Raw genomic sequence first — 25,593 nt, 5'->3', positions numbered from 1 at the left:
GGAGGGGGTTGCCCCTATGTTTAACAGACCCCTTTTGCTAACCATTTCAACATACCTTGTAGTTTAGTTTCTGTTTTTTTGCTACTTGCTTCAATTGGGAATGAAACCTGTCTCAAGTTCGGGGGCATGGGTAGGGTGGGTTTGGGTTGGATTTAAATGTTTTTGCCTTTCATAATTGTCTGCTTGTATTTATGTAATTTCTCTGAATATGTGGACTGGTGATTTAATCTATGGGAGTGCTGTTTTGGAGATTTCCATAGGGGACACAAATTCATTATTCAACCACAGTGTGCCATATCTTTCCAGATTTATATTGCCCTTATTATTACTCAGGGAAAAGCTACGCCATCTTAAAATTATCTCCTGGAACGTGAGAGGATTAAATGACAAATTCAAACTTGCTCTAGTGTTTAATTTCTTCTCTACTTACAATCCGCAGGTCGTTCTTTTACAAGAGACCCATTTACTTGGTTCCAAGCTGCAAGCTCTTACACAGCCTTGGGTCAGGCATGGTTATCACGCCTCCTACTCTAGTTACTCCTGTAGGGTCTCTTTGCTGGTTCACAAATCTCTATTATTCGATGTCACGAATGTAAGGACAGATTCACGGGGGAAGTTCATTGTGTTATTCTGCCAAATCCATTTTACATCCTTTATTATAGTGAATATCTATAATCCTCCTCCGGCCCCTATCCAAATACTCACTGATATAATGACGCTAGTAATGGAACTTGGATCTGTTCCTCTTCTGCTCCTAGGGGATTTTAACCTCTTGCTGTGTTCTGTTCCAGATAAACTGGGAGGAGTCCCGGGTTCTTGTTCCCTTTTAACGTATTAGGCTGCCCTGTATAATCTATGGGAAATTTGGCGAGCTAGTTATCCTAACTCTGTAGCTTATTCATGCCACTCACCAGGCTATAGATCCCTCTCCCGAATTGACTTGGCATTTGGTAATGCTGCCTCGGCATATGTAGTGGATGCGCAATACCTCCCTCGTGGAATCTCGGATCACTCTCCCCTCATGGTTACTTTGGGGTTCCCCGAAATGTCAAAGCGTAAGATCTGGAGATTGAGTCCCCTTTGGCTCTCCTGTGCTGAGATTGCGACTACATTGGAAAAATAAATTGTAGGGTTCTGGAGTACTAATCTGGGGTTGGCAGATAGCAATCTGGTATGGGATGCCTTCAAGGCATATATTAGAGGGGTAGTCATACGGGTAATATCCTTGTATAGGAAGGGGCTATCTCAGCAGCGTACAGTTTTGGAAGATGAGTTGGCTGTGGCAGAGGAAGAGTATTTTAGGACTGGAGAGTCGTCAGCCTTTGCTGCCTTCTCCGCGAAACAAAGAGAATATAGTCTTATGTTAACTGAACTTACTAAGAAAAAAATTTATATTCCCGGAAGAGGGTTTTTGAGCATGGAGACGAGAATCGTCTTTTGCTGGCCTACCTGGCTAGAGCGGACACTACTCCAAACCCTATTTTGGAAATAACCTCCTGTACTGGGATGTATGTTAGAAATCCCTTGGCCATTAATGAAGTCTTTGCAAAATTTTACTCTGGACTTATACTCTTCTAAGGTTTCCACTACCCCTTCGTATCTAGAGGCATACTTTGATAATATTGGGTTCCCTACTCTGGAAAGAGACAACGTCGGTATTCTTGAAGCTGATTTGACTATAGAGGAAATTACGGAGGCTATTGCTTCCTTTCCGAACCGGAAAACCCTGGGACTGGATGGTCTGCCCGTAGAATGGTATAAACTACATGATGAATTAATTTCCCCTCATTTGCTTAAACTTTTCCAATCCCTTGATGGGCGGCGATACCCTCCCTCCCTCCATGAGAGAGGCTCTTGTAGTAGTTCCCCAAGCCCTGTAAAGATCCAAAAGAGTGTGGCTCCTACCACCCTATCTCGCTCTTTAATTGAGATATTAAAATATTGGCCAAAATTTTAGCACTGCGTCTGCAAAAAATCATTCCTTATATTATCCATCTGGACGAGTCTGGTTTTATGCCCAGGAAGGCCACTGATGTTAACCTTCGAAGGCTCTTTACCATGTCCTCTGCTGTGGGCTTGGGAGGATCCAGCATTTTTGCGCCTCTAGATCTTGAAAAGGCATTTGACTCGGCAGAATGGTCTTATCTGTGGTCTGTACATGATAAGTTTGGGTTTGGACCCAGATTCATCCGATAGATACAGCTATTATACTACCAACCTATAGCCAGCATTAAGACCAATTGTCACATCTCCCCCTCATTCACACTAGCCCGAGGGACTAGACAGGGTTGCCAACTCTCACCTTTCCTCTTTGCATTAGCCATTGAGCCTCTTGCGTTAGCTATAAGGGCCTCTCCTGACATAAAGGTATTTGTGATGGATGGGGGGGCATGTCTCTCTCTATGCTGACGATATGCTTCTATTCCTTAATGATCCGGGTCCATCTATGCGGGCAATTTTATCTTTGTTTGATTTATTTGCATCCTTCTCTGGACTTCGCGTGAATTGGTCAAAGTCCTTGGTGATGGCGATAGATGATGCAGCTGGGAGGGTTGCACTTCCTTCCCCTCTACAGTGGGTGAATAAAATTACTTATTTATGTGTACTAATTAAGCCCAATATAATAGCTTTATACCAGATAATATCACTCCTTTGGTACAGTCTCTTAAGATGGACCTTGATAGATGGAAACACCTCCCTCTCACAACTATGGGTAGAATTAATCTTTTTAAAATGAAGTCCCTGCCCAGGTTTTTATATATTTTTAATAACTCTCCAGTGTGGCTACCACTATCACTGTATACTAATATCGATAAAGATCTTCGATCTTTTGTCAGGGGGATCTCCTAGAATTGCTCTGGACACACTACAATGCCCCACTGTGCGAGGGGTGGTTGGCTCTCCCGAATTTATATCTTTACTTCCTTGCCAGCCAATTGGTGTACGTTTGGTGGTGTTTTACTCATAGGCTTAACCCCTGTACTGAGCTGGAGGTTTCACTTCTTGGTTCCTATAAATCCCTAGTGAAATCTATTTATAGGAACGCCCCTTCCTCCAGGATACACTCTTACAGTCCCAATGCAGAATACTCTAAAGGTTTGGCAGAGATCAATGCTGCTATTTAAGTCAGAGGGGGAACCCTTGTCACATAGGACTCCACTATGGTATAACCCGCTTTTACCGCAGCTAAGAAGACTCCCTCACCCTAGTGAGTGGGCAGCCCTTGGGTTGTTGACCTTGGAGGAGGTGGTGGTGGATGACAAGATTGCCACTTTCACTCAGCTTAGATCCAAACACCAGATTCATCTCAGGTTCCGCTATTTTAAGCTTAGACATGCTCTTTGGTCGCAATTTGCAGGATATAACCTCAGACTATGTACATCCACGTTGGAGGATTGGGTGATACAGGAGACGTTGGCTAAAACATTGTCCACATTTTATCAGCAGTTGCTTAATGTATCTTCCAATAAACTTGACAAATCCTTGGACCGATGGTCTCGGACTCCTCTCCTCTGTATCTGTGGATGTTCATAAAGAAATGCTATCTGCTCTGACAGGTCCTTTAATATCTACAAGGGACCGACTTATTCAAGTAAAATTTTTCCATCAAAATTTATTACACTCGTTCCAAATTATTTAAAATAGGTTGTATACCTACTCCTGTTTGCCCGCGTTGCTGGGGAGCTGAGGGCTCCTTCCTGCATAAGTTCTGGGAATGTCCAATTATTAATAATTTCTGGGCTGAAACACTAGAATTTCTTGAGCTCCCTCGTATTCTTGACCCTAGAATTTGTCTCCTATTGCTGGTGGAAGAAACTATTCCTACTGTGGCTGTTAGATCTCTCATGACACTACTATTATTGTATGCTAAAAAAAACATACTCCTGCACTGGAAGCATCCTAAGGTTCCTACGTTATCCGCATGGATTGCGTTGATTAACTCTACCCTCCCATGTTTTACACTCACATATGAAGCTCGTGGATGGAACTCTTCGGTGGCCAACCCTCATACTAGCTCTTAACATCATATTGTCTAGGATATCTGGATGTGAACTCTGCTGCCATCTCTGTGTCCCCCACTCCTCCACTGCACTGCTCCCTTCACGGGTACTCACCAAAATCTTTTGTTATTCTTTTGGTGATAAGGAAAGGCTGTTTGTTAAGTTTTGTTTTTGAATATCTATGCATATTGATGTGTCAAAACTTTATTTGTATGTTTCAATTGATAATTGACCTTATACATTGGTACTATTGTATTGTCTCCTCTATGTATTATTGTCAAGTAGGGTTCGTGGACCCACAGTTCCGTACCGCCTTGGCGGTATGGCAGCTGGCCAACAGGGTGCAGGTCAGAGACTATAGTTCATATAGGGTACCTTTGGCAGCTCGGACAGTAGCAAGGCAGGCTTGGCTGGGACTAGGCAGCAGGTAGACATCAGGCGTGGAGTAGCAGGACAGGCGTGGTATACAGCACAGCACGGCAACAGCTCAACCTGGCACTAGATCAAGATACAGGTTACAGGATACAGGAGTAGGGAACACTGGGAGCAGGAAGCACTAGGGGACCATTTGCAAGACAAACTTAGGATACGACAACAACGCTCAGGCGTGGGAGGAAGGGGCTGAGACCTTCTTATAGCCCAGGGTGCTCTGGGAGCAATCAGATAAATCTCCCACATGCGTGCGCTCTGGCTTCTTAGTCTGGACTGAGCTCGCAAGTGCACCCTGGTGGTCACTGTGGAACAGGACGGCCATATGTACAGAGATCTCTGGAGAGAAGGGTGTCGACTGGATGGAAGGAGTTTGTGGTCAGCGACCACGGATGTTACAGTATCCCCCCTCTTACGCCCCCTCCCCTTGGGACCAGAATGAGAGAGAAACCACTTAATGAGGGTAGGAGCATTGAGATTCTCTTCTGGCTCCCAGGACCTCTCTTCTGGACCAAACCCCTTCCAATCTACTAAATAAAAGGTTCTACCTCTTAATTTTTAATGCCTGGGATCCCCTTAGCCTCGAAGGTGTCAGAAGGACCGCTGGAGGCAACCGCAGGTCTAGGAGTCTTGGTAAAGTGGTTCAGAACCACCGGTTTCAGGAGAGAGACATGGAATGAGTTGGGGTTCTTGAGGGTAGGAGGCAGCTGAAGCTTGTAGGCGACAGGGTTGATCTGCTGAAGGATCACGAAGGGTCCGAGGAACCTGGGAGCAAATTTGTACGACGGCACCCTCAGCCGAATATTCCTGGAGGACAGCCAGACCTTCGTGCCAGGAAGAAACTGAGGCGGTTCTCTTCTCCTTGTGTCCTCCCTCCGTTTCATGCGGTCAACCGCCAGCAGGATGGAGGATCGAGTCTGCTGCTAGATCTGCAGAAAGTCCCTAAAAGATGTCAGCAGCTTGTACCTCGGATGTATCAGGCATCGAGAGAGGAATTCGTGGGTGTTGGTCGTAGACAATGAAGAACGGTGTCTTCTGTGTGGACTCGCTGGTGTGATTGTTTTATGAGAAATCAGCCCACGGAAGCAACTGCACCCAGTTATCAAGCTGCTTGGAGATGAAGTGGCGTGAGTAGTTCTCCAAAATCTAATTGATCCTCTCGACCTGACCATTGGACTGAGGATGGTAGGCCGAGGAAAAGTCCAACTTTACAACTAGGAGTCCGCAGAGGGCTCTCCAGAACTTCAAGGTGAATTGAACCCCCCGATCAGACACAATATGCTGCAGTAAGCCGTGCAGGTGGAAGATGTGTTGGATGAACAGCTTGGCCAGTAGAGCAGCAGAAGGAAGGAAGTGGGCCATCTTCGAGAATCAATCCACCACCACCACCGAGACAGCACTGCATCCAGCAGAGAGAGGCAGGTCAGTAATAAAGTCCATAGTTATATGCTGCCAGGGAGCATCGGGCACAGGCAATGGCTGGAGCAGGCCAGCAGGTCTGGAGTGAGCGACCTTGTAGCTGCACACACTGAGCAGGAGGAAACAAAGTCCAAAATGTCCTTGGGCAGAGTGGGTCACCAGAAATGACGGGCAATCAGATCTTGGGTCTTACGGGTCCCCTCGTGACCTGCCAGTCTAGAGGAGTGTCCCCAGCGGAGGATTTTCCCTCGGTCAGCCTGGAGGAATGTCCCCAACTTGCAGGGGATTCACAGAGACAATGCAAGACAGATCAATAATGTTCTGTGGCATCTCCATGGTGTCCTCTGTCTTGAAAGACCTGGACAAGGCATCAGCCCTCACATTCTTGTTGGCCGGACGATAAAGGAGCTCAAACTGGAACCTGGTAAAGAACAGCGACCACCTGGCCTGACGAGGATTCAGGTAGGTGAGGTTCTTGTGGTCCCTAAAAATCAGGATGGATGAGCTGCGCACTCAAGTAGATGTCTCCACTCCTCCAGGGCCAACTTGATGGCCAGTAACTCCCGATCCCCAATCGAGTAGTTGCGTTCTGCGAAAGAGAAGAGCTTCGAGAAATATCCACATACCATAGACTTGCCCTTGGAACCTCTCTGGAACAGGAGTGCCCCAGCACCGACAGAGGATGCGTCCACCTCCAGCGAAAACTGTAGAGAAATGTCGGGATGATGGAGGATAGAAGCTGACGTGAAGGCACTCTTCAGGCTATTGAATGCAGACTCTGCCTCAGGAATCCACACCTTGGCGTTCATGCCCTTCTTAGTGAGGTCAGAGATAGGAGAAGACAGTGAGGAGAAGTTTGGAATAAACGGTCTGTAAATATTGCCAAATCCCAGAAAGCACTGTATGGCCCTCAAGCCTTGCAGAACGGACTTTACCTTTTCAGGATCCATCTTGAGACCTCTATTCCAGACAATGTAGCCGAGGAAGGGCAGAGCATCCTTTTTAAACACGCACCTCTCCAACTTAGCGTACATACGATTCTCTCTTAACCGCAGCAAAACTTGACGGAGATGTCTCTGATGAGTCGCAGGATCTGGAGAAAAAAATCAAGATGTCATCAAGATAGACCACAACACAAACATAGAGGAGGTCACGGAAAATGTCATTAACAAACTCCTGGAAGACCACGGGAGCATTACACAGGCCGAAGGGCATTAGTAGATACTCATAGTGTCCATCACGGGTGTTAAATGCAGTCTTCCATTCGTCACCCTGGTGAATCCGGATTAGGTTGTAAGCCCCACGCAGGTCTAGTTTGGAATTTTTTTTGCCATTACATATACGATCAAATAATTCAGAGATCAGCGGCAACAGATATTTATTCTTCACCGTGATTTGGTGGAGACCCCGTTAGTCAATACAAGGACGCAGGGAGCCATCCTTTTTCTTGATGAAGAAGAACCTGGCTCCTGCTGGGGAGGAAGATTTCCGTATGAAGCCCCTCTCCAAGTTCTCCTTAACATAGGTGGACATGGACAGAGTCTCTGGCAAGGAGAGAGGATATATCCTACCACAGGGAAGGGATGCACCAGGGATCATATAGGACAGTCATAGGCCCGGTGTGGGGGCAGTGTGTCCGCCTCCCTTTTGCTGAAGACGTCCGAAAATGAAGCATAATGACCAGGCAATCCTGCCAATGATCGATGCAGAGAAGGCTGGACCGAACGAATCTGCACCAGGCATCGGCTGTGGCACTCGGGGCCCCACTGGAGAACCTCTCCAGAGTTCCAGTCCAGGACTGGAGCATGTAGTCGGAGCCAAAGCAGACCCAGCAGCACAGGGTTAACGGACTTGGACAGGACATAGAACGGTAGAATTTCAGAGTGGAGAGCGCCTACTTGGAGCCTCAGTGGCTTGGTCACAACCATAACTTGGTCTGGCAGAGGTAGTCTATTTACTGATGCAACCATCAACGGTCTCTCCAGAGGGGTAATTGGAGAGGGTCCACCAGGTCTCTACAAATGAAATTAGCAGCGGATACAGAGTCCAGATACGCAGAGACCTGATGCGTTTTCTCACCGGACACTATGGTCACGGGTATGAACAACTTAGACGGGAGTCCTTCTTAACCCAAGGTTCTCTCCTACCAACCCTAGGCTTTGGGGACACAGACACACAAGATGGCCTCCGAGGCCGCAATAAAGACAGAGTCCAGAAGTGCGTCTGCGTTGTCTCTCCTCTGTAGATAGCTTACATTGGTCCATCCTCACAGACTCCTGAGGAGGATCGGCATCTGAGGACGGCAGGTGTTGCTGCAAGGTAGGGGCCGGACTAGGAAAGCCTCCCTCCCGACGAACCTCTTGGAGCCGTTCTCGGAGCCTTCTATCAATCCGGGCAGCCAGGAGGATGAGGTCATCCAGGGTAGACGGCAGGTCTCGAGCGGCAAGTTTGTCTTTAATCTTAGGAGACAGTCCATGCCAGAATGTAGCCACCAGGGCCTCATTGTTCCACAAAAGTTCTCGCGCCAGGGTGCGGAAGTGGATGGCGTACTCACCCAGAGAGATGTCTCCTTGGCGTAGGTTCAGCAAGGAAGCCGCAGCAGAGGAGACTCGTCCAGGCTCCACAAACACCGTGCAAAATGTCCGGAGTTCCTTGTCTCTCCCAGATAGGATTTGCCCAAGCAAGGGCCATGCCAGTAAGTAGAGAGATGATGAAAGCAACCATTGCGCCATCAGACAAAAATGCCCTAGAATACAGGCTGAAGTGGATCTGGCACTGATTCAAAAATCCACGACAGGTACTTGCGTCTCCATCATAGCGGTCAGGAAGTGGCAAAGAAAAACAAGGATCAACACTGCCAGGAGGTGTAGTCTGAGGAACAGTACTACCAGGAGGTGTAGTAGGAGGAACGGCAGCTTGTGCCTCCTACCGACGTGCGAGAATTTTCAAGGCCTAAAGAAGTTGGTCCTGTCGAGACCGGAGGTCTAGCATATCCGCCCGTATCTCTTGTGACGTCGTCATGGTCTTGGATCGACCCACGGGGTCCATGGCCTGAGCGTACTGTCACGTAGCGTTCGTGGACCCACAGGGCCGTACTGTCTTGGCGGTATGGCAGCTGGCCAACATGGTGCAGGTCAGAGTCTATAGTTCATATAAGGGTACCTGTGGCAGCCTGGACAGTAGCAAGGCAGGCTTTGCTGGGACTAGGCAGCAGGTAGACATAAGGCGTGGAGTAGCAGGACAGGCGTGGTATACAGCACAGCACGGCAACAGCTCAACACGGCACTAGATCAGGATACCAGGAACAGGGAACACTGGGAGCAGGAAACACTAGGCGAACATTTGCAAGACAAACTTAGGATACAACAACAACAACTCTCAGCCGTGGGAGGATGGGGCTGAGACCTTCTTATAGCCTAGGGTGCTCTGGGAGCAATCAGCTAAATCTCCCACATGCGTACGCTTTGGCTTCTTGAGTCTGGACTGAGCTCGCGAGCGCACCCTGGTGGTCACTGTGGAACAGGATGGCCGTATGTGCAGACATCTCTAGAGGGAAGGGCGTCGACTGGATGGAAGGAGTTCGTGGTCAGCCACCATGGACATTACAATTATGCAGGCTTTTCTGCCTTTGTACTTGTACCGCTGTTTGTTATGAGGTCTTAATCAAATTACCTTTTTAAAAAATGGACCTAATAAAGTGGCCACATTCAAGTTTAAGTTATGTGACAATTCAATAGCAAATTGTTGTGCTATTCCTTTGCCGACATTTTTATTTGGTCTTGTTTTTCTCAAAACATATAGGTCTTCAATTTTTCTTAAGAAAATAAATTATATATTTAACTCTGATGGAGTGGAAGAGGCGTAGACGGGACAAATCTGGACGTTTTCAAACGTCCTTGCAGAGATAGGTGTGGACCACCAGGACGTTTATAGTCTATGGGCAGTCAGCAACTGGTTAAAATAGGTGCTTCCTAATAATTAATAATCATTGATCTGTTTTTCTTTTAATCCAATATAAAAAACACATCTTGAAACCTTCTTAAAGACCTTTAAAGCTACCAAATTTTTAGACAACTTTGCAAAATCAATAGATCCTAGGCTTGAGAAAGGCTCTTGTGTTGAGCTGAAAAGTTGCACTGATGGACCAATAAACACCACCACTTTTTGTACTTACACCTTGGATTGCTGTCTGATTTTTGATCTATATATATATATATGTGGCACGAGTGCAGAAGTCATCTTTGTGTAAGTGTCATATTGTCACATTGTCCGTCATGTCCATGGCTGCGGGCCGTCAGGTTCACTCAACTCCTGAAGGCCGCAGCCATGGGTTGGTGAGCGCTGGCCCCAGTCTCCTCCTCAGGAGACGCCAGCGCTTACTTCCACTCACCTAGGCCGGGTCCCGTAGGGTGCGTGCACACGCTCATGCCCGCTCTTAAAGACTTTAATGTGTAATCAGCCAAGGAGTACCCTGGATTATAAGAGGGGCCCAGGTCCTTTCTTCCATGCCTGAGCGTTGTTTGTCGTATACTAGTTTGTCTAAGCAAATGGTCTCCTAGTGTTTTCCAGGTCCCAGTTTTCCCTGTTCCTGTATCCTGTATCCCATGCTATCCTGGTCAAGTGCCGTGCTGAGCTGTATACCACGCCTGTCCTGCTATACCACACCTGACATCTACCTGCTGCCTAGTCCCAGCCGAGCCTGCCTTGCTACTGTCCGAGCTGCCATAGGTACCCTATATGAACTATAGACTATGACCTGCGCCCTGTTGGCCAGCTGCCATACCGCCAAGGCGGTACGGCCCAGTGGGTCCACGAACCCTACGTGACAGTGTCCTGGCAGTCAACATGATAATTGGACAGGGTAAGAGACAGGTAAGCCATGTGGACTAAACAAACAAACTTGTATACATTATAATTATTATTTTATCTGTTTTCTTCAAAAAACACATCCTGTTCACTACCTCACTCATCGTTGTAGCTGTTTGCTTACAATCCTACCGCCCATTCATGCCTTTGGTAAAGTCTATCCACATCAGTCACTCTCTCCTTCCCTCGCCCATGTACAGCTCCCATGCACTATTCACTTTCCTGAATCACCTCACACCATCTCATCCCACTGCTCAACACAAAAGTCACTCTCATATATCACTGAACCATCTGTAGATTCTCTCCATTCTCCTGCTATTAGCTGCAGGGGACGTCTCCCCTAACCCTGGTCCTCCCATTTCTACTGTCAAGTTCAACCCCGTACCTGCCACACATAGAAATCCTGCTAATCCTAACATTCGTTGAACGTCTTCTCCTGTCTCTTAACTGTGCGCTCTGGAATTCCGGGTCCGTGTGCAACAAACTTACCTTTATTCATAACTTATTCCTTTCTAACTCTCTCAACCTCCTGGCTCTTACAGAAACATGTCTACACTTGTCTGACACTGCTTCTCCATCTTATGGTGGTCTCCACTTTTCTCATTCCCCAGACCAGAGAACAGGCAGGGTGGAGGCGTAGGCATACGGTACCCCAGACCAGAGAACAGGCAGGGTGGAGGAGGAGGCATACTTCTTTACCCACACTGCACTTTCCAGGTCATTCCCCCTGTACCCTTACTCACATTTCCATCCTTCGAAGTCCACACCCTCAGACTCTTTCGCCCATTCTTCCTCTGAGTGTCTACTGTCCCCAGGGCTCACCTGGATCATTTTGCTGCCTGTCTTCTACAATTCATGTCCTCTGAAACACCCTCTCATTATGGGTAATTTTAACATCCCCCTTGAAAGCCCAATCTCCTCATCTGCCTCCCAGTTTCTATCTTTAACCTCCTCCCTCTGCCTTTCCCAACTTACTAATTCCTCTACACATAAAGACGGGCATTCACTTGATCTGGTTTTCCTCCGACTCTCCTCAGTATCTGACTTTATGAACTCTCCTCTCCCGCTCTCTGACCACAATCTTCTCTACTTTACTATCAAACATTATTTGCCTCCTCAGGTCATGCCTACCCCTCAGACATACAGAAATCTACTGTAAAGGATCTGCCAGACACAGCTTCTGTGTCGACACCCGTGGGTAATCAGTCTGCACCTGCTCCTAAGTCTGAGAGAGTGACACGATCTTCTACCAGTCAGGCTGGGAGGCTGAGGAGTGGGAGAGCCTATCACAGCCTGGCCAGACGGAGCTAGCTCCCGCCCTCTATTTATACCTGCATTTCCTGCTCCGCCTTTGCCTGTGATTCTTTTCTGTTTCCTGGCTCTGCTGCTTCTGCTATGATTATTGACCTTGCTTCATTTTTTACCCTGGCTTTACTGACTACGCTCCTGCTCTGCGATTTGTACCTCGTGCACTCCTGGTTTGACTCGGCTCGTTCACTACTCTTGTTGCTCACTGTGTTGCCGTGGGCAACTGCCCCATTTCCCTTAGCTTCTGTGTACCCTTGTCTGTTTGTCTGTCGTGAACTTATTGAACATAGGGACCGTCGCCCAGTTGTAAGCCGTCGCCTAGGACGGGCCGTTGCAAGTAGTCAGGGACTGAGTGGCAGGTAGATTAGGGCTCACCTGTCTGTCTCCCTACCCCGTCATTAAAAGAATCACAGGCAAAGGAGGAGCAGGAAATGCAGGTATAAATAGACAGAGGGCGGGAGCTAGCTCCGTTTGGCCAGGCTGTGATAGGCTATCCCACTCCTCAGCCTCCCAGCCTGACTGGTAGAAGATCGTGTCACTCTCTCAGACTTAGGAGCAGGTGCAGACTGATTACCCACGGGCGTCGACACAGAAGCTGTGTCTGGCAGATCCTTTACATCTACATGTCATTAACACTCAGCAACTGCATTGTCCCCTATCTCTTCCATCTCCTGTGCCAATCTGGCTGCCAAACGTTACAATAACATTCTCAAAAATGCGTTGGATGAAGCAGCCCCTCCTACACTCCGAACCACCCGACACAGACGACAACCATGGCGCACGCCTCAATCCTGCTTTCTTCAGCAGTGCTCGAGATGTGCCGAAAATCTGTAGAGAAAATCTCTTTTGTCAGCAGATTTACTCCATTATAAATTTATGCTCAAAACTTACAACTCTGCCCTCCACCGTGCCAAACAAGTCTATTTCACTTCTCTCATCCACACTATCTAATAATCCAAAATGACTCTCTGATACTTTTCATTCCCTCCTTAGTCCTAAAGTGCAGACGCCGATCACATATCTCAGTGCTGAAGACCTGGCCACTTATTTTAAAGTTAAAATTGACAACATCCGGCATGATATCTCCCAATCCCCTAGTAACATCGATCCCCTTCCATCCCGCACTCCCACTTCACTTTCAGCATTTGACCCAATAACAGAAAGAAGTCTCTAGGCTCCTCTCTTCTTCTCGTCCTACTACCTGCCCCAGTGACCATATCCCCTCCCACCTCGTGCAGTCTCTCTCCCCAGCTGTCACCGGTCACCTGACAAATATTTAACCCCTCTCTTTCTTCTGGAATCTTTCCCTCATCTTTTAACCCCTATCCGCACCAGGACGTAACTGTCCGTCCTCGCGGGAGGTTACTTACCGCACGAGGACGTACAGTTACTGAGTTAATCCCGGTGCACACTGTCGGCGACAGTGTGTACCGGGAACCGGGAGGTCAGCTGTCGCCGACAGCTGACACTCCCCTCTTGCCGGCCAGCGGTCCTTTGCCGCTGATTTCGGCGCATTAACCCCTTAAATTCGGCGATCGGGTGCAATCGCCGAATTTTAGGGGTTTCTAACATATCGGCAGACCCCCGTCCGAAATCGCGGGGTCTGCCGATAGTTAGTATGGCAAACGGAAGCCAAACAATGGCTTCCGGGTCTGCCATGGACGGAAGCCCATCAGGACCAACCTTCGGCTGGTCCTGATAGGCTTCCTGTCAGAGTGACAGGAAGTCACTGTGTCGTTCCCGATGCACACTGTCGGCGACAGTGTGCATCGGGAACTTGGGGATCAGCTGTCCCCGACAGCTGACACTCTCCAGTGTTGCCGATCAGCGGCTCATCGCCGCTGATTTAGGCAATTAACCCATTACATGCGGGGCTCGATTGCGATCTCCGCATGTAGCGGGTTTGTAGCGCATCAACAGCCCCCATGCAATCGTGGGGGCTTCTGATGCTTGTGATGGCACACGGGGGCCAGACAACAGCCCCCAAGTCTGCCATGTATGTCAGCTTATGAGGATCAGCCTCTGCTGATCCTCGTAGACCAACTGTCACACTGACAGTTGGAATACGTTAACTACCTAGGTAGTGTAATGTATTCTAGCAGCGATCAGAGCTGCAGGTCAAAAAAAGAAAGTGTAAAAAGTAAAGAAAAAAGTTAATAAACAAAAATATAAAGTGTAAAAAGTAAAAAAAAGTTAATAAAAATGTTTTATAAAAGTGTAAAAATAAAAGGTTTTGTTTTCCTATAATAAGTCATTTATTATAGGGAAAAAATGAAAACGTTAAAAAAAAGTACACATATTTGGTATCGCCACGTTCGTAACGACCCAATCTATGAAACTATAATGTTAATTTTTCCGCACGGTGAACGCCGCAAACAAAATAAACGGAAAACTGTCAGCATCGCTATTTTTTGGTCACCACCCCTCCCAAGATATAGAATAAAAAGTGATCAAAAAGTCGCATTTACCCCAAAATGGTACCAATAAAAACTACAACCTGTCCCGCAAAAAACAAGACCTCCCACAGCTTTTTTGACGAAAAAAAAAAAAAGTTACGGCTCAGAATAGCGTGTCCCAGAAAATAAATTATTTAATAGAAACGTAATTTTATTGTGCAAACGCTGCAAAACGTAAAAAAACAACTATTCACATATGGTATCGGCGTAATCACACCGACCGGCAGAATAAATTAAAACGTAATTTATTGCGCACGGTGAACGCTGTAATAAATAAAGAATTTAAAGCGCCAAAATCGCTGTTTTTGGGTCACCTTAGCTCTAAAAAAGATCCTGAGGGGCCAAAATGCTCACTATACGCCTAGAAAAATTCCTTGAGGGGTGTAGATTCCAAAATAGGGTCACTTATGGTCCACTGTTTTGGTCCCTCCGGGGCGTTGCAAACCCGACATGGCACTTTAAACCAATCCAGCAAAATCTGCGCTCCAAAATCCAAAAGGCGCTCCCTCCCTTCTGAGCCTTGCTGTGGGTCCAAACATCAGTTTACGACCACATATGGGGTATTGCCGTAATCGGGAGAAATTTCTTTACACATTTTGGGGTGCTTTTTCTCCTTTATTCCTTGTAAAAATGAAAAAATTCTATGTTTCCACAGAAAAATAGGTGATTTTCATCTTCACAGACTAATTCCACTAAATTCTGCAAAAAAACTGTGGGGTCAATATGCTAACTATACCCCTAGAAAAATGCCTTGAGGGGTGTAGTTTCCAAAATGGGGTCACTTTGGTGGGGCTTCGACTGTTTAGGTACCACAAGACCTCCTCAAACCTGACATGGTGCCTAAAATATATTCCTAAAAAAAGGAGGCCCCAAAATCCACTAGGTGCTCCTTTGCTTCTGAGGCCTGTGTTACAGTCCATTAGGACACTAGGGCCACATGTTGGATATTTCTAAAATCTGCAGAATCTGGGCAATAAATATTGAGTTGAGTTTCCAGCTGACACCCGGACTAAAGGCCAGGAACAGCGATCGCTGAAAATGGTTTATGTAACTATTTTTAACACTTTTTAATAGTTCCCCTAGGGGATTTGAACTAGAGATAGTCAGATCGCTGGTTCAAGACACGGCAATACTAATGTATCATAGTGTATTGTAATTTTTACAGGCTCCAGGTGCCCCTCCCAAAACATGATGCCAAGCCCAGTGCATGACCGGATTCATAGAACACCTTGTAGAGAACTTCTATTTGCAGTCACAGCTCCCTCAGCTCCTGCACTATGTATAACACATTGTCTGACGTGTTACTGTAATGTAGAACTAAGGAGGAACCTCACCTTAACAAACCTCCCAATTCACTTTCTAAATTCATTATCACTTACCTCTGGTAACACCTCCTGGAATTTCCTCCTTCACTTCACTCTTACACGGTTGATCGCCCCTCATCCACTCTTCTTCTTCATCCTCCACTTTAATATTAGTCAGATCTTCACCCTGATTTCACATATGTAACAATTCAGTACAATGCAGCAGAGAGTGCAAAGAATCTAACAGATCAACATAAGAAACCACCAAAATCTATGACCCCATCTTTGACCGCAGGACCAAATAGCTCCACACCCCCCTATATAGATCTGGTATAGGGCTCAGCTTCATCTACCTGATGATTCCCTGGCACATTGTGATATTCCTCTGGACAGTCCTGGGAATACAGAGGACTGGGACATCTCTCTGGTGGATTTCTCCTACGGGATCCATCTGTAGGAAACACACAGTGACTGAATACATTACTACTGTATATCTGTCTATATATTACACACTTCTCTCTACACTTCTAAGTTTACTGATCAGAGCCGAGATTACAATGTTGAGGTCCTCAATACCTGTGCCGATGTTCCTGCACCTTGTAAGCCGCAGACCTAAAGTAGACTGTGGCTTACCAAAGCGAACAGCGGGGCGCCAACGGCTCCCTGCTCCGCCATTGTATTTAACTGTATCTGCCTTCTGTGGTCGCGGATACACATGAAAGTGGCGGGACACAGAGCGACTCTATATTAAGAGTTTACTGCAACCCAAAAAAGTGTCAGGGTGTCACCTGCTTATTAGCCTCTTAAAGGCTGTGTACACCTCTGTAGGCAATATTTTATATACATTTTTATTAACCCCTTCACAACGGCCATACGGCTATATACGTTCCAACTGCTGATGCCCCGGGCAGTTGTCACGTAAATAAACGCTGGCAGAGTGAAACAAAGTTTAATGTGTGCAGCGCTGCACTTTCATGTCTGCAGGCTCTCTCCCCGTTAGTTTTATCAAACTTAGATCCCAAACCCCTGCAGATAACACCTCAAGCCCCTGTAGATAGTGCCACCCCCTTGTAGACAGCGCCACTGACGCTCCCTCTAGGAGCGGAATCCCTTACCAGAGCGTTGCCGTCACTTTGGCCGGGAATTGTAATCCTGGAGGGAGACCCTGACGTCTGTCCATATATGAACAGGGACAGCGATGCCAAGGACTCCTCCGGGAGTGGAATCCACGGCCTATTTTTGACCTCTTGAAGAGAGAACCATTTCTCAAATCGGATGTGTCACTTTAGAGGTATGTGCATACGGGGCGGATAAGCTGCAGATTTTCAACAAGTATTTCACTGCTGGGGAATCTGCAGCGTGTTAGAGTAGCAGCAATGAGGATGAGATTTCAACAAATCTCATCCACGCGCTGCGGAAAAAACACGCAGAAAAGAGGTGCGGTGCAGATTCTCAATCTACAACATGTCAATATCTCCTGTGAAAACGCTGCGCAATCTCCACACAGAAAATCCAGTCAGAAGTTCCGTAGTGTTTACGCCCTGTGTGGACGTAACATAAGTGGGAATAAGATTTTATTTATCCAAGTCATTGTGAGATTGTTTTTTGGGAACACATTGTACTTTATATTAGTGGTAGATTTTGCTCCAGACATTCTGTGTTACATAGTTACTAAGGATGAAAAAAGACACAAGTCCATCAAGTGTAACATATAATCTGACCGTGTTGATCCAGAGAAAGACAAAACCCCCCATGAGGTGGATGACAATTGTCTCATTAGGGGAAAACTCCTCCCTGACCCTAAATCTGGAAATCACAATAAATTCCTGGATCACCGTCCCATCTCCAGAATCTAGTACCCATAACTTGTAATAGTAAAGACAACCTCCGATTATACTGACATTATATAGAAAACTATTATACTGCCAGAGTGTGCCGATAATCATCTTTCTAAATTACTTGTATTACCATTTTTAATGACCAATATATATCTGTCTCTTCTAACCTTGTGATGTGCGCGGCCGGTAGACCTCCATCATGACCTCCTCGTACAGATCCTTGTGTCCTTCTAGATACTCCCACTCCTCCATGGAGAAATAGACAGTGACATCCTGACACCTTATAGGAACCTGACACACACAATGATACAGTCATCACCCAGACACCTCCAGTGCTGTTACTGTAGAATTTCCCAGCATTCCCAGCAGTGTCACCTCTCCAGTCAGCAGCTCAGTCATCTTGTAGATCAGTTCTAAGATCTTCTCATGTATCCGGGAGTGAGGGGGAAGCTCTGTGATGGGGCTCGGACTACTGCTCCATCCTCCTGACTCATGGATGATGGGAGTCGTACAGTCACTCGATGTCTTCTTCACTATTGTGTACTCCTGTGTATGGAGAGAGACACTTAGAGAACTGAGCATAGTATTCCCCCCTCAGTAGAAAGAGGGAGATTGTGACCCCGCTGTATAGAGCTCTAGTGACCCCACATCTGTAATACTGGAGACCTACAAAAAGACATAGAGAAAATAGAACGAGGCCAAAGCTAAAAAGGAAATAATAATGGGGGAGGGAACGACTAGATGGACTATGTGCTCTCCTCCTGCCGTCATCTTCTATGTTTCTATATAGATGTCATCCTGATCCTCCTGGTTCCTGGTCATTCTCATTGCTCTACAACATTACTATTGCTGCATTGGTGACATGACACATAACTGACCATATTGGTGGCTGATCTTCAGCTTCTTGACATCACTTGGAAGGTCTGGACGCTGTTATACAGGACACTGGATTCTTCCTATTACTTCCTATTATGTATTGTCCCTTCCCTATGTTGGACTTGTTCTATAATGTAGAAAAGTTTACCTCTCCGCTCAACAGGTAGATGATCTCCAAGGTGAAGTCTAATATTCTTCTGCTCATCTCATTCCTGTCCTTGTCCATCCTTGGTGGGTCACTCAGGAGAAGGAACGTTGTGGAGGAGAAGATGATAAAACTGGAGGAACTGGAGGATCTAGTACTGCAGACGTCTTTATGAAGAAAGGAGAAGATGGAAATCATACAGGGGACAACATCATGTGTGACATACAGAACCTCACTTATTGATCATTGAGAGAAACATCTTCTCAGAGCCGTCACCACATGGAATAAAGGGGTATTCCCAACACTGACATTTCTCCCCAGGATATGCCAGAAATGTCTGATAGATGTGGCTCCACCTCTGGCCTTGCTCGGATGTTTCTGGAACTCCTATACAAGTGAATGGAGAGAGTCGTGCACATGTGTGGTCACCTCTCCATTCATTCTCCACCTGGATGCAGTCATCACCTTACCAGGCAGGTCGGGGGGCCCCTGTTCTCCACATAGAGGTGGGACCCCAATATATCAGACATTTATGGCATATCGCTCAGGTGAGAAGAGCAAAATGAAGACATTTCCCCCCAGACAATGAAGACCTGACTCCTGACAGCCTGACACATGGCGGATACTGGGGAGACATTGCTGACATCTCACAAGACGTGGTGCACACTATGCAGTCAGTGTTTGATATGAACTGTGAGGTTCTGCGTGTATTTATATATAGGGAACATGCGGTGTGATCTCTTATCATCATGTTATAGCGCAGGTGGAGTGGAGAAGAGTGATAGAATGTTTTGTGGGATAAGATTCTGTATAAACTTGTATTTTACTCCTTTAACCCTTTCCTGCTCAGGACATTTACCGCTCAGGAGTTGTTGACAAGACATAGGGAAGACCAGACACCTGCTGCAAAGGCCGGAGACCGGAGAGAACTACGATTATAACCGTTTCACCCCTTCGATGCTGAAGTCAATAGTGACAGTGCACCTAAGTGTTTGGGAGGGGGCTCCTCTGTGAGACCATCCTCACCTCGAGATTGTGGAGTAATGATGAGATGTCAATTTCAATCATGTACAGAAAAATAAAATTAACAATAAAAAATTTTGTAAGGTGAAAATTTTATCGCCCCAAAAATAATGTCCGGACTTATAAATGATGATATTTTACGACTTCTTTCAGCGTGAAGTTAAGGAATTCAGAAAGATTATTGTAAAGTGTCTTTCCATTTCCGGTCAGGACTGGATGACATTATTCAGGTTGGTGTAAGAGTTATTCCAGAGAGACCCCAACACGAGGACAACGTCTCCCCCCGAGTTTATATGAGAGTGAAATACGGAGTCATACTTGTCTCACCACTGAAGGTTATTTCCACCGTGGTCATAAAAAGCCGATCCTGGAATGATAACAAAGCTACAAATAGTTCTTCGTCTTGTACAGATAACGGGGTGTCACTAGTAAGACAGATATAGATTATAACACATCACCTAATTTATCTCATCTGCTCTCTACAATGTCAGGTTCAATGTCAGTTGTACAACATTAATGGTGCAAATACATAAACCTCTTCTAGATACTAACAAGAAAGACGCCAGCAATCTATCAGCCATGTCCAAACACGGCCATCCCCATGACAGGCTTACAGGCCGAGCCCACTCCACACGCTGCGGGTGTGTTACAGCCGACACCTCGCACTAACGGCCAGGATCAGAGAGAACGCCAATCCTGGACATTTAACTACTAAGATGCTGCGGTCAATAGCGATTGCAGAATCTAAGCTTTTAGAAGAGGGGGTGGTCCTCTCTGACAACTCATCAGCCCCTCGCAAAGCAATCACGGGATATGAATGGTTGTCTTGGCAGCCTGTGGGGGGTAATGTAGGTCTGACATTTTTCTGCTCCTATTAACCCCTTAAAGGGTTATTCTCATATACAAAAATCTAGCTATTAAGCTCACCCTTCTAAAGTTAATAATTTTTCTAACTACCTGTCTGTAGCCCAGCGATGTCATTTTCGTGATATTCTTGATTAAAGTCGCTGTCCGTCCCTCTTTGTTTGTAGCTCGTTGTCTAGGGATCCGGCCACCACGTGCATGCGCAATGATATCCTCACCGTCATCTCATGAACGCGCATATCGGCGCATGCTCAGTAGATGCAGGGCAAGGCACTAGTCGTGAGAAGTCTGCGGTCCGCTGAAGGTTTGTGAAGTGTTTATATATATATGTGTGTGTGTGTGTGTGTGTGTGTGTGTGTGTGTGTGTGTGTGTGTGTGTGTGTGTGTGTGTGTGTGTGTGTGTGTGTGTGTGTGTGTGTGTGTGTGTGTGTGTGTGTGTGCGCGCGTGTGTGTGCGCATGTAGGTTTGTGTGTGTGTGTGTATATGTGCTTGTTTTGTGTATATGTGTGTGTGTGTGTGTGTGTGTGTGTGTATGTATGTATGTGTGTTTGTGTGTGTATATGTGTGTTTGTGTGTATATGTGGGTGTGTATATATTTGTGTATATGTGTGTGTGTGTGTGTGTATATATGTGTGTGTATATATGTGTGTGTCTATATGTATATGTGTTTTTCTGTACACAGTGAAGGAAATAAGTATTTGATCCCTTGCTGATTTTGTAAGTTTGCCCACTGTCAAAGACATGAACAGTCTAGAATTTTTAGGCTAGGTTAATTTTACCAGTGAGAGATAGATTATATATAAAAAATAAAAAAACAGAAAATCACATAGTTAAAATTATATATATTTATTTGCATTGTGCACAGAGAAATAAGTGTTTGATCCCCTACCAACCGTTAAGAGTTCAGCCTCCTCCAGACCAGTTACACGCTCCAAATAAACTTGGTGCCTGCATTAAAGACAGCTGTCTTAAATGGTCACCTGTATAAAAGACTCCTGTCCACAGACTCAATTAATCAGTCTGACTCTAACCTCTACAACATGGGCAAGACCAAAGAGCTTTCTAAGGATGTTAGGGACAAGATCATAGACCTGCACAAAGCTGGAATGGGCTACAAAACCATAAGTAAGACGCTGGGTGAGAAGGAGACAACTGTTGGTGCAATAGTAAGAAAATGGAAGACATACAAAATGACTGTCAATCGACATCGATCTGGGGCTCCATGCAAAATCTCACCTCGTGGGGTATACTTGATCATGAGGAAGGTGAGAGCTCAGCCGAAAACTACACGGAGGGAACTTGTTAATGATCTCAAGACAGCTGGGACCACAGTCACCAAGAAAACCATTGGTAACACATTACGCCGTAATGGATTAAAATCCTGCAGTGCCCGCAAGGTCCCCCTGCTCAAGAAGGCACATGTACAGGCCCGCCTGAAGTTTGCAAATGAACTTCTGGATGAATCTGAGAGTGATTGGGAGAAGGTGCTGTGGTCAGATGAGACTAAAATTGAGCTCTTTGGCATTAACTCAACTCGCCGTGTTTGGAGGAAGAGAAATGCTGCCTATGACCCAAAGAACACCGTCCTCACTGTCAAGCATGGAGGTGGAAACATTATGTTTTGGGGGTGTTTCTCTGCTAAGGGCACAGGACTACTTCACCGCATCAATGGGAGAATGGATGGAGCCATGTACCGTCAAATCCTGAGTGACAACCTCCTTCCCTCCACCAGGACATTAAAAATGGCTCGTGGCTGGGTCTTCCAGCACGACAATGACCCGAAACATACAGCCAAGGCAACAAAGGAGTGGCTTAAAAAAGAAGCACATTAAGGTCATGGAGTGGCCTAGCCAGTCTCCAGACCTTAATCCCATCGAAAACTTATGGAGGGAGCTGAAGATCCGAGTTGCCAAGCGACAGCCTCGAAATCTTAACGATTTACAGATGATCTGCAAAGAGGAGTGGGCCAAAATTCCATCTAACATTTGTGCAAACCTCATCATCAAATACAAAAAACATCTGACTGCTGTGCTTGCCAACGAGGGTATTGCCACCAAGTATTAAGTCTTGTTTGGCAAAGGGATCAAACACTTATTTCTCTGTGCACAATGCAAATAAATATATATAATTTTAACTATGTGATTTTCAGTTTTTTTTTTTTTTATATAATCTATCTCTCACTGGTAAAATTAACCTAGCCTAAAAATTCTAGACTGTTCATGTATTTGACAGTGGGCAAACTTACAAAATCAGCAAGGGATCACATACTTATTTCCTTCACTGTATGTGTTTGTGTGTATATGTGTTTGTCTGTATGTGTGTATATATTTGTGTGTTTGTGTGTGTATGTGTATATGTGCGTGTGTATATATATATATATATATATATATATATATATATATATATATATATATATATATAAAAATGTGTGTGTATATATATATGTGTGTGTGTGTTTGTGTATATCTGTGTGTATGTGTATATGTGTGTGGTTTATTTGTGTTTGCATGTATATATGTGTAGGTGAGTATAAGTATTGGTATTGTTCATTGAAAACTTTATTTTTATTTTGTTGCAGATTTTGCTATACCGATTGGACTACATCTTTGATTCATTGGACTACTACGTTTTCTCAAAACATGTAATAAAATGGGTAACGAGGGTTTTGTGGGGGATTTCTTATTTCAATAAAAAAAAAAAAAATTGTGTTTTTTTTTAAACTTTATTAGTGCCTAGATAATGGCAGTTGGCTGATTGACAGTTTCCATTATTAAGGCGGGGCTTAGTGTTAGCCGGTGCAGAGGCTAGCACTAACCACCCATCATTACCCTGGTACCCACTGTCACCAGGGATGTCGGGAAGAGCTGGGTACGATCCAGTACCCGACCATCTGCTGTGATGGTCGGGCACTGGGGCGGCCGCAGGCTGGTTTTATGAGGCTGAGAAGGGCCAAAAACAGTGGACCTTCCCACCCTTGTAATGCTAGGCTGCTGTTGCTGTGTTGTATCTGGCTGGTTATGAAAATGGGGTGGACCCCACATCGTTTTTTTATTCAAATTAACAAATTTAACAACAGATGTGAGGCCCCCCACATTTTTAATAACCAGCTGGATACAACACAGCAGCCTGGCATTACACGGGTGGGAAGAACCACTGGTTTTGTCGATTCCCAAGCTAATATCACCAGCCTGCGGCCGCCCCAGTGATCCACCATCACTGGATCGTACCAGGTTCTTCTCGATAACCGTAGTGGAGGTTGATACCGGGGTAATGGCGGTTTACTGCTAGCCTAATGGACATCGTCAAAAAACTGTCATTATGCATGCGCTAATAAAGTATAAAAAAACATAAGATATTCCAAAAAAAAATGATTTAAATAATTAATCCACCACAGAATCCTCGCTAACCATTTTATTTAAACAAAAATTGTAGATCATCACAGTAGTCCACCGAATATACTACATAGTACAAACTCACATAAGAAGTTCCCACGAAGATCTGAACGGTCCTGTCACTTTTCGTCTTACTGCTACTTTGCGCCACTCCCATTCACAATAACAAAGCAGTGGACGCAGATGACGTAATCACATAAGCACCACAACGCATTGTTACTGTGAATGCTAGCGGCGCCAAGTAGCAGTAAGATGGAAAGTGACGGGACCGTTCAGATCTTCGTGGGAACTTCTTATGGGAGTTTTTTCTATCTTTTCTGTGTTTCGATGGATGCTGATGCAGGACCGGTGCGGTGACTACAGATATTACATGGGGGGGGGGGGGGGGCTGCTTAGCTAGAGGGGGAGAAGTGGCTTGCCGCAACGGGGTGAAGAGTTTTGCTGAGAATGGATGCGTGCTGTTGAAATTCCCGGTATGTTCGTTTTAATCAGGCTTACCATGCCTGGTTGAAACGAACATTCTCCCGATGCTGCTAGAACTACAGTATCTAGCAACATCGGGAACGCGCACACTGCAGAGCGGCTTGATTGACATCGAGCCGCTCACACCCCTTTTTATAAAAGATAACCAGCACTAGCTGAGTTATCAAGTGTAAAAAAAAAAGTAGCTAGGGAATACATTTTTTAAAAATGTTCACAGCAAATGATTTATTATTTAATTTCAGCTTAGAAGGTCTAAAAAAAAATTTGTACTCAATTTGGGAATAACCCTTTAAAGGAACAGTGTCATCACAATTTTTTTTTAAATATGTTAAAGATGTTAGTGCTTTATTAAAAACGTTTATATTTATTTGTGTTTTACTTTTTCTTATTTTTACACTTTTTCTTCCCTATGGGGGCTGCCATTTTTTGTTCCATTTCTGTATGTGTCGATTAACGACACATACAGACATGGAATACGGCAGCCACAGTCCCATAGGGACTGCGAACGGGTCCCGTCCCATCCACTTCTGTGTACGCCGTCTGTGTGTGAACTGCGCATGCGCCGCTCCCACACAGTCCAATTTGAAATGCGCGCCGTCCGGCGCCATTTTCCTGTGGACCGGAAGTCGCGGCCGGACAGTAAGATTACTACTTCCGGTCGCGGCTTCCGGACTTGTGCACTTGGACCAGCGGCAGCAGACAGAGCGGACGGGCCGGAGGGAGCCGCGGCGGCAGGAGCAGATAAGAGATTTCTATGTATGTTCGTGTTTGTGTACGTTTACTACTGTATGTAAACCTACTACACTGTGTGTTAGCTCAAAAAATGGCGACACACAGTGTAGGAGGTTAGACCGTTCAAACCCCTCGTTTATCCCGACACTAGCCAGGATAAAAGGAGGGGGGGGATGCTGAGAGCTCACTAGAGCGAGGGCTTTTTACCCAATTTTGCAATGCTGCAATTTTGGGAATAGCTCCATCTAGTGACCAGCAATGGGAAATATTATAAATTAGAATCTAATTTATAATATTTCCTTACTATTGAAAAAAAGAAAAAAAATTTGAACAATGTTTAATCACCTACACACTAAATGTTTAATTAAAAAAAAACAAACATGTTTTTCTGGCAACACATTCCCTTTAATCTTAATCACGATATACTGCGATACATTCGTATTATAGTGTATTGTAC

General features: G+C 45.6%; 1 protein-coding gene across 1 annotated transcript in view; it reads right to left on the bottom strand.

Annotated features, from left to right (window-relative positions):
* Positions 1 to 25,593, bottom strand: part of LOC142666721 (uncharacterized) — a 33,870-nt gene that overhangs the window by 5,491 nt on the left and 2,786 nt on the right. The window contains exons 2-6 of the mRNA XM_075846914.1: positions 18,646 to 18,809; positions 17,997 to 18,167; positions 17,789 to 17,912; positions 16,137 to 16,234; positions 15,859 to 15,970 (exon numbers count right to left, since the gene is read on the bottom strand). Coding sequence (XP_075703029.1) covers positions 15,859 to 15,970; positions 16,137 to 16,234; positions 17,789 to 17,912; positions 17,997 to 18,167; positions 18,646 to 18,723 — 583 coding nt within the window. The 5' untranslated portion in view covers positions 18,724 to 18,809. The remainder of the gene's footprint in view (positions 1 to 15,858; positions 15,971 to 16,136; positions 16,235 to 17,788; positions 17,913 to 17,996; positions 18,168 to 18,645; positions 18,810 to 25,593) is intronic.

This window comes from Rhinoderma darwinii, chromosome 1, assembly GCF_050947455.1.
Source record: "Rhinoderma darwinii isolate aRhiDar2 chromosome 1, aRhiDar2.hap1, whole genome shotgun sequence".
NCBI classification, from domain to species: Eukaryota; Metazoa; Chordata; class Amphibia; order Anura; family Rhinodermatidae; genus Rhinoderma; species Rhinoderma darwinii.
Note: the sequence above shows the minus strand (reverse complement) of the source record. Positions and strands in the feature narration are given on the sequence as shown.